The sequence below is a fragment of the Saccopteryx leptura genome, chromosome 5 (genome assembly GCF_036850995.1).
Source record: "Saccopteryx leptura isolate mSacLep1 chromosome 5, mSacLep1_pri_phased_curated, whole genome shotgun sequence".
In the NCBI taxonomy this organism is placed as follows: domain Eukaryota; kingdom Metazoa; phylum Chordata; class Mammalia; order Chiroptera; family Emballonuridae; genus Saccopteryx; species Saccopteryx leptura.
This window is the reverse complement of record NC_089507.1, coordinates 131,777,130-131,796,951: the sequence shown is the minus strand read 5'-3', so window position 1 is coordinate 131,796,951 and position 19,822 is coordinate 131,777,130. Positions and strand designations below refer to the sequence as shown.

General features: G+C 40.0%; 1 protein-coding gene across 7 annotated transcripts in view; it reads left to right on the top strand.

The window, feature by feature from the left end:
* The window catches only part of SFMBT2 (Scm like with four mbt domains 2), a 259,063-nt gene that overhangs the window by 229,671 nt on the left and 9,570 nt on the right, over nucleotides 1-19,822 (top strand). For all 7 annotated transcript variants that reach the window (XM_066384911.1, XM_066384913.1, XM_066384912.1 and 4 more), the window contains 4 exons: nucleotides 7,948-8,123; nucleotides 9,317-9,483; nucleotides 9,841-10,110; nucleotides 18,417-18,545. In XM_066384911.1, coding sequence (XP_066241008.1) covers nucleotides 7,948-8,123; nucleotides 9,317-9,483; nucleotides 9,841-10,110; nucleotides 18,417-18,545 — 742 coding nt within the window. The remainder of the gene's footprint in view (nucleotides 1-7,947; nucleotides 8,124-9,316; nucleotides 9,484-9,840; nucleotides 10,111-18,416; nucleotides 18,546-19,822) is intronic.

Here is a 19,822-nt window from a genome sequence, read left to right as displayed (position 1 = left end):
AAAGAGGAAAAAAATCGCACAAAAATGTGGAAACTAAACAACATACTTTTAAAAAATGAATGGGTCAAAGAAGAAATAAGTGCAGAGATCAAAAGATATATACAGACTAATGAAAATGACAATACAACATATCAGAATCTATGGGATGCAGCAAAAGCAGTAATAAGAGGGAAGTTCATATCACTTCAGGCATATATGAACAAACAAGAGAGAGCCCAAGTGAACCACTTAACTTCACACTTTAAGGAACTAGAAAAAGAAGAACAAAGACAACCCAAAACCAGCCGAAAAAAGGAGATAATAAAAATCAGAGCAGAAATAAATGAAATAGAGAACAGAAAAACTATAGAAAAAATTAATAGAACAAGGAGCTGGTTCTTTGAAAAGATCAACAAAATTGACAAACCCTTGGCAAGACTTACCAAGGAAAAAAGAGAAAGAACTCATATAAACAAAATCCAAAATGAAAGAGGAGAAATCACCACGGACACCATAGATATACAAAGAATTATTGTAGAATACTATGAAAAACTTTATGCCACTAAATTCAACAACCTAGAAGAAATGGATAAATTCCTAGAACAATACAACCTTCCTAGACTGAGTCAAGAAGAAGCAGAAAGCCTAAACAGACCTATCAGTAGAGAAGAAATAGAAAAAACCATTAAAAACCTCCCCAAAAATAAAAGTCCAGGCCCTGACGGCTATACCAGCAAATTTTATCAAACATTCAAAGAAGACTTGGTTCCTATTCTACTGAAAGTCTTCCAAAAAATTGAAGAAGAAGCAATACTTCCAAATACATTTTATGAGGCCAACATAACCCTCATACCAAAACCAGGCAAGGATGGCACAAAAAAAGAAAACTACAGACCAATATCTCTAATGAATACAGATGCTAAAATACTAAACAAAATACTAGCAAATCGAATACAACAACATATTAAAAAAATAATACATCATGATCAAGTGGGATTCATCCTAGAATCTCAAGGATGGTTCAACATACGTAAAACGGTTAACGTAATACACCATATCAACAAAACAAAGAACAAAAACCACATGATCTTATCCATAGACACAGAAAAGGCTTTCGATAAAATACAACACAATTTTATGTTTAAGACTCTCAACAAAATGGGTACAGAAGGAAAATATCTCAACATGATAAAGGCCATATATGATAAACCATCAGCTAACATCATATTAAATGGCACTAAACTGAAGGCTTTCCCCCTTAAATCAGGAACAAGACAGGGTTGTCCACTCTCTCCACTCTTATTTAATGTGGTACTAGAGGTTCTAGCCAGAGCAATCAGACAAGACAAAGAAATAAAAGGCATCCATATCGGAAAAGAAGAACTAAAGGTATCACTTTTTTCAGATGATATGATCCTATATATCGAAAACCCCAAAGAATCCACAAAAAGACTACTAGAAACAATAAGCCAATACAGTAAGGTCGCAGGATACAAAATTAACATACAGAAGTCAATAGCCTTTCTATATGCCAACAATGAAACAACTGAGAAGGAACTCAAAAGAATAATCCCCTTCACGATTGCAACAAAAAAAATAAAATACTTAGGAATAAACATAACAAAGAATGTAAAGGACTTATATAATGAAAACTATAAACCATTGTTAAGGGAAATCGAAAAAGATATAATGAGATGGAAGAATATACCTTGTTCTTGGCTAGGAAGAATAAATATAATCAAGATGGCTATATTACCCAAAGCAATATACAAATTTAATGCAATTCCCATCAAACTTCCAGTGATGTTTTTTAAAGAAATAGAGCAAAAAGTCATCAGATTTATATGGAACTATAAAAAACCCCAAATAGCCAAAGCAATCCTAAAGAAAAAGAATGAAGCTGGGGGCATTACAATACCTGACTTCAAACTATATTATAGGGCCACGACAATCAAAACAGCATGATATTGGCAGAAAAATAGACACTCCGACCAATGGACCAGAATAGAAAGTCCAGAAATAAAACCACATATATGTGGTCAAATAATTTTTGATAAAGGGGCCAACAACACACAATGGAGAAAAGAAAGCCTCTTCAATAAATGGTGCTGGGAAAACTGGAAAGCCACATGCAAAAGAATGAAACTGGACTACAGTCTCTCCCCCTGTACAAAAATTAACTCAAAATGGATCAAAGATCTAAACATAAGACCTGAAACAATTAAGTACATAGAAGAAGACATAGGTACTCAACTCATGGACCTGGGTTTTAAAGAGCATTTTATGAATTTGACTCCACAGGCAAGAGAAGTGAAGGCAAAAATTAATGAATGGGACTACATCAGACTAAGAAGTTTTTGCTCAGCAAGAGAAACTGATAACAAAATAAACAGAAAGCCAACTAAATGGGAAATGATATTTTCAAACAACAGCTCAGATAAGGGCCTAATATCCAAAATATACAAAGAACTCATAAAACTCAACAACAAACAAACAAACAATCCAATAAAAAAATGGGAAGAGGATATGAATAGACACTTCTCCCAGGAAGAAATACAAATGGCCAACAGATATATGAAAAGATGCTCATCTTCTTTAGCTATTAGAGAAATGCAAATCAAAACGGCAATGAGATACCACCTCACACCTGTTCGATTAGCTGTTATTAGCAAGACAGGTAATAGCAAATGTTGGAGAGGCTGTGGAGAAAAAGGAACCCTCATACACTGTTGGTGGGAATGTAAAGTAGTACAACCATTATGGAAGAAAGTATGGTGGTTCCTCAAAAACCTGAAAATAGAACTACCTTATGACCCAGCAATCCCTCTACTGGGTATATATCCCAAAAACTCAGAAACATTGATACGTAAAGACACATGCAGCCCCATGTTTATTGCAGCATTGTTCACAGTGGCCAGGACATGGAAACAACCAAAAAGCCCATCAATAGATGACTGGATAAAGAAGATGTGGCACATATACACTATGGAATACTACTCAGCCATAAGAAATGATGACATCGGAACATTTACAGCAAAATGGTGGGATCTTGATAACATGATACGAAGCGAAATAAGTAAATCAGAAAAAACCAGGAACTGTATTATTCCATACGTAGGTGGGACATAATAGTGAAACTAAGAGACATTGATAAGAGTGTGGTGGTTACGGGGGGGGGGGGGGGGGAGGGGGGAATGGGAGAGGGAAAGGGGGTGGGGAGGGGCACAAAGAAAACAAGATAGAAGGTGACAGAGGACAATCTGACTTTGGGTGGTGGGTATGCAACATAATTGAACGACAAGATAACCTGGACTTGTTATCTTTGAATATATGTATCCTGATTTATTGATGTCACCCCATTAAAAAAATAAAATTATTAAAAAAAAAAAACAAAACAAAACAAAGCCCAAAACATTGTTTGAACAGTTGCTTAAATTTGACCAATTCCAAAGCAAGCCAGATTATTGGTTCATCCTAGAATTGGATGTTGCAAACAGTTTTTTTTCGCCACATTTGTAATAAATACTGAAAATAATTCCTGTAAAATAAGCATTTGCTGGAAAATACATATTAAGCTTCATGTAGTATGATTCATTGTATAACAAAATTTATTTTTGTTATTTTAATGTTCATTATGAAATCTCGGAATTAAAGAAATATTGCAAGTACAGAATAAAAGGGCTATTCTTTCTCTAGACTGATGTGAAGGTATGTTGTTGGCCTGATACTCCAGTCTCCCCAATACAAATAGAAACCCAACCCACACTGCTTTCAGTATGTTTGTTTATTTGACCAGACCCTGGTGTGGCTCCAGTCTCTTGCTACTGTTCTTCCCTCAGCCCACTCGGGGCCAGCACTCAGTGCTAGGCCATGGCACCGAACTCGTGCTGGGATATCCCCAACATGTAGACGTTCTTGCCCTGCTCAGAATGCAGCAGCCTGCACAGAATGCTGCCATGTGCCCGCTCCTCACCTGCCTCAGGTGTGACTCCTTCCAGATGGTGTGTAATTAAGAAGGGTCCTTGGGTCCGACACCTGTGGAAGAGAGAGGAAGGAAACCGGATTGGGTGGAAGGAGGCATCAACTGTCGCCTATGGGCAGCTCTGGCATTAGAATGGCCCTCTGAGGGTGTCCCAAGTTGGGCCAGGTGGCCAGGCCATTATGCCCCTGTCATGATTAGTCATTGCCTGGGGGCTGTCCCCAGAGAAGGAGGCGGGCAAGGCAGCTTTCGCAGCTAGGACAAACCCAAAGGGGCAATATCCGGAGTTTCTCTGCCAACAACACTGCTCAAACCAGGACAGCCAGCCCTTCAGGCCAGGGAGGTTCCAGCGGCCCTCACTGTGTCCACACCCTGAGCCGGGACACTGTGGGTTCTGCCCTGCCTCCCCCAGCCTGCACACCGTCCTTGCCCAGAGCCCCCACCCCTGCCACCGCCACCATGCCTTTAGACAGAATTGCTCCAGAAGGGCAGGAGAGAGGAAAGAAGTCCATTACTTTTAAACCATACTGTAATTCTGTTTTCATAAATTCAGATTGGCTTTTCCCAATTGTGAGTGGTTTTACTGACACTTTCTCCCACTGAATCATCCTACTTTAGAAGGGGAAGGAAGGGGCATCACCTTCCATTTCCTGTGGTGTTGGTTCCCTTTCCCCTTACATCCCTCTCTTGTGTTTCGGGGCATCTGCTTGGGAACCAGAGGTCTGGGAACAGAAATACCTACCTGTCTCTGGCCCCTACTGCCATAGTTTGAATGTTGACCCAATTTTCACGATTCTCCTGCCTTTTTTACCTTCTGTTATTTTACTATTGTAAAGGAACTTTAAGAACCTTGATATTGAACTCTTTAGAATAGAGAGCCCTAGGAACACCAAAATTGTGGTGGGGAAAAAACTGAGAAGGAAAATGTAGAGTAAAACCAAATTTTTATTCTCTGTTTCCACCACCATTAACGATAGGCTGTGTTCACAGAGTTGTGTTGTGTTTATTATGAAACACAATGAAAGCAGTAAGCAAGAACCACCCACAGTGAGCCAGGCAGCCCTCTTCTCAGTGTCGGGACGTTTCTACATCTGGGGTTGGTAGAGGTCCTAGAAAAGTCAACAGGTGTACAACGCTGTGGGACTTAAAGCATGATCTTATCTACCAAGGATTGCTCTTTAGTTCTTCCTACACGGAAGGGCAAACATGGCCTTCAGGGACACAGAAGAACAAGGAGGACAGAGATGGCCAGTTTCTGAAGTTAGAATTTAGTTTCTTTGTTGTTGATACTTTAAAAATGTACTTTTTTTTTTCTTTTCATTTTTCTGAAGCTGGAAACAGGGAGAGACAGTCAGACAGACTCCCGCATGCACCCGACCGGGATCCACCCGGCATGCCCACCAGGGGCAAAGCTCTGCCCACCAGGGGGTGATGCTCTGCCCATCCTGGGTGTCGCCATGTTGCAACCAGAGCCACTCCAGCACCTGAGGCAGAGGCCACAGAGCCATCCCCAGCGCCTGGGCCATCTTTGCTCCAATGGAGCCTTGGCTGCAGGAGGGGAAGAGAGAGACAGAGAGGAAAGCACGGCGGAGGGGTGGAGAAGCAAATGGGCTCTTCTCCTGTGTGCCCTGGCCGGGAATCGAACCCGGGTCCTCCGCACGCTAGGCCGACGCTCTACCACTGAGTCAACCGGCCAGGGCTAAAAATGTACTTTTAAGGGGGAAAATATTTAACCGGTCTTCAGAAGGACAGGAAAAAGATAAGTTGAAGTAAATTCAGGAGCAATAAATAAATTCTATTTATTTCCTCTGCCACATTTTTTGTAATGAACCAGATCTAGGATTTGTTTGTTTGTTTTTTGTTGTTGTTGTTTTGTTTTCGTCTTGAAAGAGAGACAGGGAGAGACAGGAACATTGAGCTGCTCCTATGTGTGCCCTGACTGGGGAATCGGACCAGCAATGTCTGTGCTCCAGGACAACACTCCAACCAACTGAGCTATCCAGCCAAGGCTTAGCTTTTTTTTTATTTTATTGATTTTAGAAAGACAGAAGAAGGGAGAGAGAGGAGAGGGGAAAGGGAAGCATTCATTTGTTGATCCACTCAGTCGTGCATTCCTTGGCTTCCTGTATGTGTTCTGACCAGGGATTGAACCCTCAACTTTGTTGTTTTCGGGACAAAGCTCTTAACTGACTGAGCTAACTAGGCTGGGCCAGACCTAGGTTTTCAACTTAATGTTTTACTCAATAATTACAAAAGCGATGATCTCCTTATGTTGCACAATTTGCCTGGTGTCCCTACTGTGCCTTGTAACAGATTGCGGGGACCTAAGCATGCGCATGTGAGAAGGAGCAGGCTGGCGAAGCATTCATATCATCACCTGACTGCCTGGCAGCATCAACCTTTCTTGGTAGTTCCTGCCTCTGGACTTTGGTTGTTTTCCAAAAACTAACATGTTCTCTGCCAGAGCTACAAGCACATGCTATTTTCCTGGAAAATAATTTCTTTACAATCTCAATTTTAAAATTAGGGTGCACGTCAAGGCATAGCTTAATAGCCCTGCTGTTTTGATGCATTCTCATTTCAGTGGACCCTAAGCTTAATAAATGTGGACTAAAAGACCTATGATCTGTTGCCAACTGAAAACTTTAGAATTATTCTATATCAATGGTAGTTTTAAAAAGTATATTGAAAGGTGACTCAAACCTATTTCCAAATGCTCATCTTTTTAGCCAGGTATTATTTAATTATTATTACTATAAAATATTTAGATGAGGCCTGCACGACTTTCTTTTTTCTTTTTCTTTTTTTTGTTTTTTGTTTTTTGAGATAGAGAGAGACAGGAAGGGGGGAGAAGAGAGATGAGAAGTATCAACTCACAGTTGCTTCACTTCAGTTGTTTATTATTTCTCATATGTGCCTTGATGGTGGAGGAGGGGTATTCCAACTGAGCCAGTGACCCCTTGCTTAAGCCAACAACCTTGGGCTCAACCTTGGGCTCAAGCCAGTGACGTTTGGGCTCAATCCAGTGACCTTGGGATCATTTCAGTGGTCCCACACTTGAGCTGGTAACAGCATGCCCAAGCCAACAAGCCCACACTCTAAACAGCAACCTTGGGGTTTCAAACCAAGGCCCCCAGTGTCCCAAGCCTCACTCAATCCATTGCACCACCATTGGTCAGGCAAGGACTTATTTTTAAAACAAGAATCCAACTTGCTTTTCAGTATTATGTTGATAACTTCACTCTATACGGTTTTCCTTGGGCAGGAGAAAGTTTTTCTCTCCAAAGTGATAAGCAACAAATGACAATATCTAAATTCCAGCAGCATCTGGAATTGGTGTTAAATCATATCTGTCACAGTGAGTATATGTTAGATAGAAATCTGTATTGTGCTGGTTCTCTCTTAGCACTGTTATCACATACATTGTGGCATTTCTTTAAAATATTTTTGAAACATAAAGAACGATAAAATTAATGACATGGAAATCACACATGCTTGCTTCATTGTTAGAAAATAAAGGGGTGCCTGGCTAGGTGGTGGTGCAGTGGATAGAGCGTCAGTATGGAACACAGAGGACCCAGGTTTGAAACCCTGAGACTGCCGGCTTGAGCACGGGCTCATCCAGCTTGAGCTCAGGCTCAGGAGCTTGAGTGCGGGGTTGCTGGCTTGAGCATGGAATCATAAACATGACCTCATGGTCGCTGGCTTGAGCCCAAAGGTGGCTGGCTTGAGCAAGGGATCATTCTCTCTGCTGTAGCCCCCTGGTCAAGACACATATGAGAAAGCAATCAGTGAACAGTTAAGTTGCTACAACAAAGAACTGATGCTTCTCATCTCTCTCCCTTCCTGCCTGTCTGTCCCTCTCTCTGTCTCTCTCGCTAAAAATAAATAAATAAATAAACAAATAAAGGGGGACTTTGGGATAGGCTGTATAAATAGATCAGAGTAATTCTGTGGTCTTGCCATCTCTTTTTCTTCTTTCCTTCTAGGTACAGGGGCAAAACATACAGGGCCGTGGCCAAGATTGTGCGTACTTCTGACCAAGTAGCGGACTTCTGCAGACGAGTTTGTGCCAAGCTGGAGTGCTGTCCAAATTTGTTCAGTCCTGTGCTGGTTTCTGAAAACTGCCCAGAAAACTGCTCCATTCATACCAAAACCAAATACAGTGAGTACAAATCATGGACAGAAGGTGGGTCTGTAGGTCTTAACTGCGGGGTCATGTACTTGGTGATTGTGGGTTTTTAAACAACTATGGGAATAGTTTTTCATAGGAATTACTATGGAAGAATTCTCTATGATTTGCTATGGCAGATGTGTATTTTCTAGCCTGTCATAAGGAAGGGATGGGGTGATAAAAATCAGGATGAATTATTGCTGGTAGGCACTGGCAAACAAGAAATGGGGGTGTATGTATGGTCATGAGTTTCAGTGGATTGAAATAAGAGCACAATATAACAGATTGTTAGTGATGGCTAGTAACCAGAATTACTTCTTGGTTTTTAACACTGAGGAACATAATGAGTCTTTTATTGCTCTTCTTTACATGGAGCAACCTCCTTGTCTCAATCTGTTTCCCCCATTTATAGCACTTTCCACAGACTCTCTCGAGTGGAGTGGTTTGAGGGTGGAAAGCACTCTGCACTTGCTTTGCTCCTGACTGTGTCTGCTTCTCCACCATGAGTATCGCTACCACAGGCAACACTGCCTTTGCTTTGACCTCTTCCCTGCAAGAACCTCCCTCCTTCTGACCAAGCACTTGCCTCTCCCATATATCTCCCCATCGCATTGGTGACTTCCTCTTCCCCAGGCCCTCTCCTGCCCTATTCTGGTCACCTCCATGCGTCAGCCTCTCGCAGACACCTGCACCACAGATGACGTGGGCCCTGAGAACGCCCTCTGACCCTCCTTCCGCTTTTTCCATGTCTCCCCTCGGTTTTCCTTAGTCCGAGGGGTGTCTGCATGCCTGTCACAGTGACGTGGACATTGGCTCTGCCAGCACATGTTCTAGCCAGTTCCTAGGGAATCAATAGGACCCATAGCATGGTCAGTGCTCTGTAGTCCCAACCAGCTGGGATTTGTCAACTTGTGTGTCAGAACTAAGAATTGGAACAGACTTAAAACACTAACAGAGTGTGAATTTTCTTCTACTTTATCTATCTATCTATCTATCTATCTATCTATCTATCTATCTATCATCTATCATCTATCTATCTATCTATCCATCCCCATTTCATTCTGCACATGTGATCACTCATGGAAGAATTGCAGGAATCTCCTCTCCCTCTTGCCTGTCTACTCTGTTCACGTGTGTACATGTGTTACCTTTAAAACTTATTTTAATTCTGTCTCTCCTTGTAGCCTATTATTATGGAAAGAGAAAGAAGATCATTAAGCCTCCAATTGGGGAAAGCAACATTGAAAGTGGCCACCCAAAACCAGCCAGGCGTAGGAAACGGCGAAAATCCATTTTTGTGCAGAAGAAACGAAGGTCTTCCACTGTGGACTTTGCGGCAGGCTCAGGGGAGGTATGCCATACCCAAAGAACCTTCTCACACTCCACAGGGACACAGGGCCTTGTCAGGCAAGCTTGATGGCCTCACAGTGAAGGCCACAGTGGAAGTTTGGTGCTGAATGGTTGGAAACATGAGATGCCAGGAACCCTGCTCCTTATTTATTGAAAACAGATTTAACATTATCAGCTGCTCTAGCTAAGGAAGGGTTGCAGTTGGGACCCTGGTTGGGACCTTCAGATCAACCCTCAGAGACTTCACCAAGTGGTTTCCACAGGGCTGCCTGGGCAGACAGAGATCTAGGATTACAGGCGCCTTTTGTGTTCACAAAGGCTCCTTTGACTTCACTCCACACATTTCCCTCATTTGTAGGAAACTGAAGAAGAGGATGTGGATGCTATGGATGATGACACTGGGAGTGAGGAAACTGGCTCCGAGCTGCGGGATGACCAGACAGACACTTCTTCAGCTGAAGTCCCCTCTGCCAGGCCCCGGAGGGCTGTCACCCTGAGGAGCAGCTCCGAGCCTGAGCGCCGGCTGCCTGTGGAAAGAGCAAGACGGGGCCGAAGAGTACAGGCTGCCTCTTGTGCCGAGGCTGGTGACAAGGGCCCTCCAGCCAGCCAGAATAAGGACACAGCAGAGGTAACACTCATGAGCTCTGGAACTGGCTTGTCTGTGCTCAGAGCGAAGGAAGAAGTGCATTATAATTCGCGACCTAGATTTTGGGACATTTGTTTAAAATACTTAAAGACACTAGCAGCTGCTCCAGCTAAATTCTAAACCAAGAGCAAAAGGCTTGGTGATTTCATATGTTGACCTCATGGGTCAGTGAGCATTAGAATGGAGTTCTGTAGAAAGTAATAGCACCTCTTTTTTTTGGAAGCCTTTAAAACCACAAACGATTCTTTCAGGAGCACAGACAGAAGTCCTCAAGGTCCCATTGAACTCTAGATTCCCTTTCTAGGTACTTGGAAAGGCCATAAAATACATTGCTCACAAAAATTAGAGGAGATTTCAAAATGAATATGAAGTGACTAAAAAAAGAATCATTTGGTTTTTTTAAAATTAATTTTAATGGGTGACATTGATAAATCAGCGTACATAGGTTCAGAGAAAACATCTCCAGGTTATTTTGACATTTGATTATGTTCCATCCCCATCACCCAAAGTCATATAGTCTTCCGTCACCTTCTATCTGGTTTTCGTTGTGCCTCTCCTCTCCCCTCACTCCCTCCCTTCACCTCCTCACCCCCGGTAACTACCACACTCTTGTCCATGTCCCTGAGTCTCATTTTTATGTCCCACCTATGTATGGAATCATATAGTTCTTAGTTTTTTTCTGATTTACTTATTTCACTTAGCAGAATGTTATCAAGGTCCATCCATGTTGTTGTAAATGATCCGATGTCATCATTTCTTATGGCTGAGTAGTATTCCATAGTATATATGTACCACATCTTCTTTATCCAGTCATCTATTGACGGACTTTTTGGTTGTTTCAATGTCTTGGCCACTGTGAACAATGCTGCAATGAACATGGGGCTACGTGTGTCTTTACGTGCCAGTGTTTTTGAGTTATGGGGGTATATTCCTAGTAGAGGGATTGCTGGATCATATGGTAGTTCTATTTTTAATTTTTTGAAGAACCACCATACTTTCTTCCATAATGGTTGTACTACTTTACATTCTCACCAACAGTGAATGAGGGTTCCTTTTTCTCCACAGCCTCTCCAACATTTGCTATTACCTGTCTTGTTGATAATAGCTAATCTAACAGGGGTGAGGTGGTATCTTATTGTAGTTTTAATTTGCATTTCTCTAATAACTAATGAAGATGAGCATCTTTTCATATATCTGTTGGCCATTTGTATTTCTTCCTGGGAGAAGTGTCTGTTCATGTCCTCTTCCCTTTTTTTAATTGGATTGTTTGCTTGTTTGTTGTTGAGTTTTATGAGTTCTTTGTATATTTTGGATATTAGGCTCTTATCTGTGTTGTTGTTTGAAAATATCATCTCCCATTTAGTTGGCTGTCTGTTTGTTTTGTTGTCAGTTTCTTTTGCTATGCAAAAGCTTCTTAGTTTGATGTAGTCCCATTCATTTATCTTTGCCTTCACTTCCCTTGCCTTTGGAGTCAAATTCATAAAGTTCTCTTTAAACCAAGGTCCATGAGTTTAGTACCTATGTTTTCTTCTATGTAATTTATTGTTTCAGGTCGTATATTTAGGTCTTTGATTCATTTTGAATTAACTTTAGTACAAGGGGACAAACTGTAGTCGAGTTTCATTCTTTTGCATGTGGCCTTCCAGTTTTCCCAGCACCATTTGTTGAAGTGGCTTTCTTTTCTCCATTGTGTTTTGTTGACCCCTTTATCAAAAATTACTTCACCATAAACATGAGGTTTTATTTCTAGGCTTTCTATTCTGTTCCACTGGTCTGAGTGTCTATTTTTCTGCCAATACCATGCTGTTTTGATTGTCGTGGCTCTATAATATAATTTGAAGTCAGGTATTGTAATGTCCCCAGCTTTGTTCTTTTTCCTTAGGATTGCTTTGGCTATTTGGGGTTTTTTATACTTCCATATAAACCTGATGATTTTTTGTTCCATTTCTTTAAAAAATGACATTGGAATTTTGATGGGAATTGCAGTAAATTTGTATATCGCTTTCGGTAATATAGTCATTTTGACTATATTTATTCTTCCTATCTAAGAACAAGGAATATTTTTCTATTTCATTATATCTTTTTTGATTTCCCTTAACAATGCTTTTTAATTTTCATTTTATAGGTCCTTTACATTCTTTGTTATCTCTATTCCTAAGTATTTTATTTTTTTGTTGCAACCATGAAGGGGATTGTTTTTTGGAGCTCGTTTTCTGATGTTTCATTGTTGGTAGATAGGAAGGCAATGGACTTTTGTGTATTAATTTTGTATCCTGTGATCTTACTATATTGGTTTGTTGTTTCTAATAGTCTTTTTGTAGAGTTTTGGGGGTTTTCGATGTACAGGATCATATCATCTGCAAAAAGTGAAACCTTTACTTCTTCTTTCTCAATATGAATGCCTTTTATTTCTTTCTCTTGTCTGATTGCTCTGGCTAGAACTTCCAGCACTACATTGAATAAGAGTGGACAGAGTGGACAACCTTGTCTTGTTCCTGATTTTAGGGGAAGAGTCCTTAGTTTTATGCCATTTAATATGATGTTAGATGATGGTTTATCATAGATGGCCTTTATTATGTTGAGATATTTTCCTTCTATACCCATTTTGTTAAGTGTTTTAAACGGAAAGTTATGTTGTGTTTTATCAAATGCATTTTCTGCATCTATTGATAAGATCATATGGTTTTTGTTCTTTGTTTTGTTGATATGGTGTATTATGTTAACTGTTTTATGTATGTTGAACCATCCTTGTGATTCTGGGATGAATTCCACTTGATCATGATGAATTATTTTTTTTAATATGTTGTTGCATTCGATTTGCTAGTATTTTGTTTAGTATTTTAACATCTGTATTCATTAGAGATATTGGTCTGTAGTTTTTTTTGTGTGTGTTGTCCTTGCCAGGTTTTGGTATGAGGGTTATGTTACCCTCATAAAATGTGTTTGGAAGTATTGCTTCTTCTTCAATTTTTTGGAAGACTTTGAGTAGAATAGGAACCAAGTCTTCTTTGAATGTTTGATAGAATTCGCAAGTATAGCCGTCTGACCTTGGACTTTTATTTTGGGGGAGATTTTTAAATAGTTGTTTATATTTCCTCCCTGCTTATGGGTCTGTTTAAGCTTTCTGCTTCTTCATGAGTCAGTCTAGGAAGATTGTATTGTTCTAGGAATTTATCCATTTCTTCTCTATTGTTAAATTTGGTGGCATATAGTTTTTTGTAGTATTCTACAATAATTCTTTGTATATCTATGATATCTGTGGTGATTTCTCCTCTTTCATTTTGGATTTTGTTTATATGAGTTCTTTCTCTTTTTTCCTTGGTGAGTCATGTCAAGGGTTTGTCAATTTTGTTGATCTTTTCAAAGAACCAGCTCCTTGTTTTATTAATTTTTTATATAGTTTTTCTGTTCTCTATTTCATTTATTTCTGCTCTGATTTTTATTATTTCCTTTCTTCTGCTGGTTTTGCGTTGTCTTTGTTCTTTTTCTAGTTCCTTGAGATGTAAAGTTAAGTGGTTTACTTGGGCTCCCTCTTGTTTGTTCATATATGCCTGTAGTGATATGAACTTCCCTCTTATTACTGCTTTTGCTGCATCCCAGAGATTCTGATATGTTGTATTGTTATTTTCGTTTGCATGTATGTGTCTTTTGATCTCTGCACTTATTTCTTCTTTGACCCACTTGTTTTTTAAAAGTATGTTGTTTAGTTTCCACATTTTTGTGGGTTTCTTTACCTCTTTTTTGAAGTTTACAGGTTTTATGATCAGAAAATATGCTCGGTATAATTTTAATCTTTCTGAATTTGTTGATGTTTTTTTTGTGGCCCAACATATGGTTAATTCTTGAGAATGTTCCATGTACACTAGAGAAAAATGTATACTCTGGCATTTTGGGATGAAATGTCCTGTAAATGTCTATCATATCCAATTGTTCTAGTGTTTTATTTAATGCCAATATTTCTTTTTTGATTTTCTGTTTGGATGAATGAGCTAGAGCCATCAGCGGTGTATTGAGGTCTCCAAGTATGATTTTTTGTTTTTGTTTTTAGGTCAATCAGTAGCTGTCTTATATATTTTGGTGCTCCTTGGTTTGGTGCATATATATTAAGGATTGTTATGTCTTCTTGATTCAGTGTCCCCTTAATCATTATGAAATGACCATTTTTGTCTCTGATTACATTTGCTGTCTTGTAGTCAACATTGTTAAATACGAGTATTGCTACACCTGCTTTTTTTTGGATGTTATTTGCTTGGAGTATTTTTTTCCAACCTTTCACTTTGAATTTGTTTTTATCCTTGTAGTTTAGATGTGTTTCTTGTAGGCAGCATACAGTTGGATTTTCTTTTTTAATCCGTTCTGCTACTCTGTGTCTTTTTATTGGTGAGTCCAATCCATTTACATTTAGTGTAATTATTGACATTTGAGGGTTTCCTTTTGCCATTTTATATATTGCTTTCTGATAATTTTGTATCTTGGTTGGTTCTTCTCTTTTGTTTTTCTATCATTTGTTTTGTTTTGTTGTAATTCATACTTCTTTTCTCTGTTACTTCTTTTTTCAAGCCATGTACTTCTATGTTGGTTTTTTCAGGGGTGGTTACCATTAAGTAATGGAAAGCATACATATCATGTTCATTGTAGTACATTATCTCATGAGTGCTTCTACACTCCATCCTCCTTTACTACTGTTAATCTTTTTCCTCTCCTTTTTTTGTTTCTTTGTCACAGATTAATCTTGTTTTTATTGCGATCTTGATGGAGCTTTTACTTGTAGTTTTGTTTTGTTTTGTTCTTTGTGTCTGGTCGGAAAACCCCCTTTAGTATTTCCTGAAATGGGGGTTTTCTGGTGATAAATTCCCTCATATTTTCTGTATCTGTGAATGTTTTTATTTCTTCTTCATATTTGAAGGATAGCTTTGATGGGTGTAGTATTCTTGGCTGGAAGTTCCTCTCTTTCAGAACTTTAAATATTGGGGTTCACTCTCTTCTTGCTTGTAGAGTTTCTTCTGAGAAATCTGTTGATAATCTAATGGGTTTCCTTTATATTTGGTATTCTTCATTTCTCTAGCTGCCTTGAGAATTTTTTTTAGTCATTAGTTTGTGCCAATTTCATTATGATGTGCCTTGGAGTAGGTTTTTTAGGGCTAAGATAACTCAGTGTTCTGTTTGCTTCTTGAATTCAAGGCTTCGTTTTTTCCACAGGCTTGGGAAGTTCTCATCTATTATTTGTTTGAATATGTTCTCCATTCCATTTTTCTCTCTTCTCCTTCTGATATACCCATTATTCTTATGTTGCTTTTTCTGATGGAGTAAGACAATTCTTGTAGGGCTATCTCATTATTTTAAATTCATGAGTCTCTCTCTTCTCTCTGTTGTACCTCTAGTTGCCTGTCTTCTATGTCACTAATTCTCTTCTCTATCTGGCCTGTTCTATTGAATAAGCTTGTTACCTAGTTTTTCAGTTCATGAGTTGAGTTTTTTTATTTCTCTTTGATTCATTTTCATAATTTCAATTTCCTTGGTAAAGTATTCTTTCTGTTCATTGAATTGTTTTTCAAGCTCCCTAAATTGCCTTTCTGTGCTTTCTTATATATCCCTGAGTATTTTTAGGACTTTAATTTTAAATTCTCTTTCATTTAACTCCCAAGGTTTCTAAGCTATCGAAACTTTTTTCTATAGATTTTACTCATTTATCTGAGCTACATCACTGTCTTTTGTATCGAAGATATTTGATTTCTTTTTCTTTAATGGCATTTGAGAGTGGTATTGTTAATAACAGTAATAAAAGTTGATGAAAAAATTTTTTTGAGAAAATGCCGTGAAAAACTGAAAATTCTATTGTGCTAAATGGAACAAAAATATGTAGAATGGAGAGCCTGGATTATGTGGTAGTGACAAAGAGGCAAAAAACCAGGCAAGAACCCACAAAGTGCCACAAGGAAGAAATTTGGATCAAAAATAAAATAATTTGTTTGTAAATGACGGTCAAATGAGAGAAATAGTGTAAGATAAAAGAAAAAAGAAAGAGAAAAAAGAAAAAACTACAGTGAAAAATGAAAATTCTATTGTATTAAATGGCACAAACACTATAGAATGGAGAGTCGGATTGGGGAAAATGCTGAAGAGATAAAAAGCAAAGTAAAAAGCACACAAAATGCCACAATGAAAAAAATTTGAATCCAGAATAATTTGTTTGTGGGTGACAATCAAATGAGAGAAAATGTGAAAGAGAAAAGAAGAAACAAAAAGAGAGAAAAAAAATTGAGTTAAGTTTTTTGGAATGTAACTCTCATAGAAAAAAAAAAGAATGGAAAATGTATCGATAACACCTATGCGTAATAATGTTCAAAATGAAAAGAAAAGAATGAAATGGAAAGAGGATAAAATGACCATTGTGGAAGAGAAAAAAAAGATAAAATATACAAGAAGAAAAATGGAAAAAGCTATAAAGACTGTGGATTTTTCTTGGTTTTGAGAAATTATCTTCCTTTTTCTTTCTTCTCTCTCTTTTTGGCCAGTGGCACTGTAACCCAGGTTCTACCCCTGTGGCACTCTTAGGCAGAGATTTGCTGTTGTTTTGCTATGGTGATGACATCAACTAGGCCTCAGTCCCATTGGTAGGCAGGGCTTGTTAGCGTTTGCACACTCCAACAATGGAAGAGTCTGTTTTCCTGGAGCATCTTCCCAAATCTCTCCTTCCTGAACCAGCAGCTTGGGACCCAGCTGTGAAGTTGCCCCACCCACTGCCTGGAGAGCAAAAGGCTCTAAGAGCTGCCAAATACCACCTCTATCCCTACTTAACACAGAGTTCTGGGTAAGGCTTTGCCAGCCAGAGCTGCCAGCGTAATCCAGCAGGGCTGGGAGCCTATTGCCTTTCAGGTGTCTTTCTATGAGCCTCTAGGCATGTCTAGTATGCCTCAACACTGCGCAGGTCTGCTCTCCTGAGGCTGTCTGCAAGCTGCCTGCGTGCCCTTCCCCCCACCCCTTCCGCAGTTCTCTTATCCAGGAGTGTGCTTTGTTAGCTTGTATGGTTGGCGGATGTGCCACGCCCAGACAGGTCTGGGTGTAGGGAAGCTGGCTTTTGTGTACTTCCGGTGTGCTGTTGTTTGGGAAGCCGGGATTATTCAGAAACTCTTGTCCCAGCCCACACAGAGGGTCACTACTGACAGTCTCTGACCCAGTCCCCCGAAACGCCAGGTGGATCCACTTGCACACTGCCCGCGCTCGCCGACCAGGAGACTGGGAGTAGACAAGGCAACTGCTCGCCCACCTCTGCCGGGGTCTGCCGCTGGCGTTAGCTCTGCATGGGCTGAGCTAGAGGCACACTCTCTCCTAGGCTTGAACATCTCTGCCCTAGCCCAGCTTTTTCCTCGCCCCCAGCCCTCGCTTTCTCTCAGTTCCAAGTGAAAGCAGCCCTTGCTCAGGTCAGTGAGGAAAACAGAATACTCCATTCTCCTTCTTATTTCCTTCAGAGTGAATTATATATCAGCCACCTTTTCACCCAATCGTACCTTTTTGTGATGTATGTGTATTTCAGATGCTCCTGAGATTGTTTTTCTGTCTCTAGTTGTTGAAATTGTTGAAGTTTCAGGGAGAGGGATTGGAAGCACTCTTCATGGCGCCATTTCTCTGATGTCACTCTTGATTTTCTTTTTATTAAACAAGAACATCAGACAAGCAAACGACAAATCAAAGAAAGTTGTTTGATTATGCAAATGAGATGCAAACCACCTTTTATTTCACCACAGGTCAGGCAAAACCACCTTTTATTTCACTGGTAAAAATGCACTATACCAAAGGCTGAAAGTACTGGAGTATCTTCACATTTTATGATCCCCTAATTTTTGTGAGCAGTGTAGTAAATCAGCCTATCAGGTCTCCTCTAAACCTACAGGTGCTAGGCGTTCAGCTGACAGGTCACTGGCACCATTGTCACAAAAATAAATGGAGAACTAGCTCACTCTCATGCACATATGCATATACCCCTTATTGTTCATTTCTCCTCTTCGTTAAGCAGGCCCATTATTTCCTGAATTTGGGATTCAACAACTGCTATCACTGTGTCTTTAAAAAATATATAGTTTACCTCTGAAGACACACAAATCATTGGAGGCAAAGTCATAATGCAGTTGTGTTGCTAGGAAAGTCCCCTAGAGACCAGAGTCTCTGTGGCTTGTCCTGGTGCCTTAGGAGAAGCTTTAGGCAGGGAGTCCCCTCAGGGCCCTGGAAGTTTTAGAATCCCACATGTGAACATACTGTGACAAAATGACCTCCTTTCCTTATCTTTGCAGGAAATAAAGCAAGAGGAGGAGGAAATACTCATTCTGGAGAGCAACCCACTGGAGTGGACGGTGACCGATGTGGTGAGGTTCATTAAACTGACAGACTGCGCCCCATTGGCCAAAATATTTCAGGAACAGGTACTGTGATTCTGTGGTTCTTTGCTATTTTTATTATGAGACTCTGGATTTCAGTTAAACTTTCTGTGTTAGCTGGCTTCCTATAACAGGAAGGGGAAGGGGGCACTTCCTGATTGCTTCTGTGGGTGGGGCGTGAAAGTCTGGGGTCCACATGTGGTCTCCACCAACACCTCGTTAGAAGACTCTTTGTGGCCAAGTGGAGATGAAAGTCTCAGTTCTCCATTTCACCTTCTCTGATATCCCATTCTGGGGTGGGGGACACCTGGTGCCACCTGGCTACCCTGAGAGTCAGGGCCCCTCTCTCCACCTCGCTGGCGTGGGTGGGGTGGGCCCCTTTGTTCTGAAGTGCAGCAGTCATGGTCTAAAGGTTTCGTCTCCCTAGGCTGCTGCTCTCCCAGTCCTTTGGCTGGAGAGCAGGCCTTGGTTGGGCCTCCTGTCATCTGCCCCACCAGTATTTCGGGGTTCCCTGCTTCTTTAGCAGTAAGTCTGAGGTGTAGGAAGTGAAGAAGCGGAAAACCCAGAACACTCACCAGCACATTGTATCTTGGGTCCCACAGTCCCAGCTGGTCGGCCTTCTTTCCACCTTCAACTTCTTCAGTTTGGTTTGTTTGTAACATCCAGGGTTTTCAGTTGTACTTAGAGGGAGACACAGGGAAAAGGATGCAGACTCAATCTTCACAGATGTAGTTTCCTGTACATTTTGTTTTATTTCACACTGCTTTCTCACTGTTTTCTTTCTTCCCTTTGGCTTTGTAAAATATTTTAAAGCCTCCGATATGTTGGGTGAATATTATGCTTATTAGCATAATATTAGCATAATATTTCTGGGAAAACACAGAAACAATTGATATAAACAACATATACCTTAAAGGAATTTTAAATTTAGCAGATAAAATGACTATAATTAGCTAAAAATGTAAGACATGCTGTGATGAGCCATGCAAATGGATGTTTTTTACTTACACTTTTCCTCAAATAAGTATGCAAACAAATTTCTGCTCTTTGAGCATGTGCCACCGTGCAGACTCTTAACTAGCCTCACATAAAAAGCTCAGTGTGAGCCTGTGACATGTGCTTTGCTGTGTTTGCTTAATTTGCTGAAATTTCTTGCATTGTGTCACAATGTAAATATCTGTCTCTCAAGATCTTGTATTAAAAAAAAAAAGTTTCCCATACGATAAGTTAAAAAGATGTCTGTTCAGTCTTTTTTTAGATTACACAAGCCAATAGACTAGAAAAAGGGTAATTCAAGCAATAAATCAGGAAGAACAAAGCAA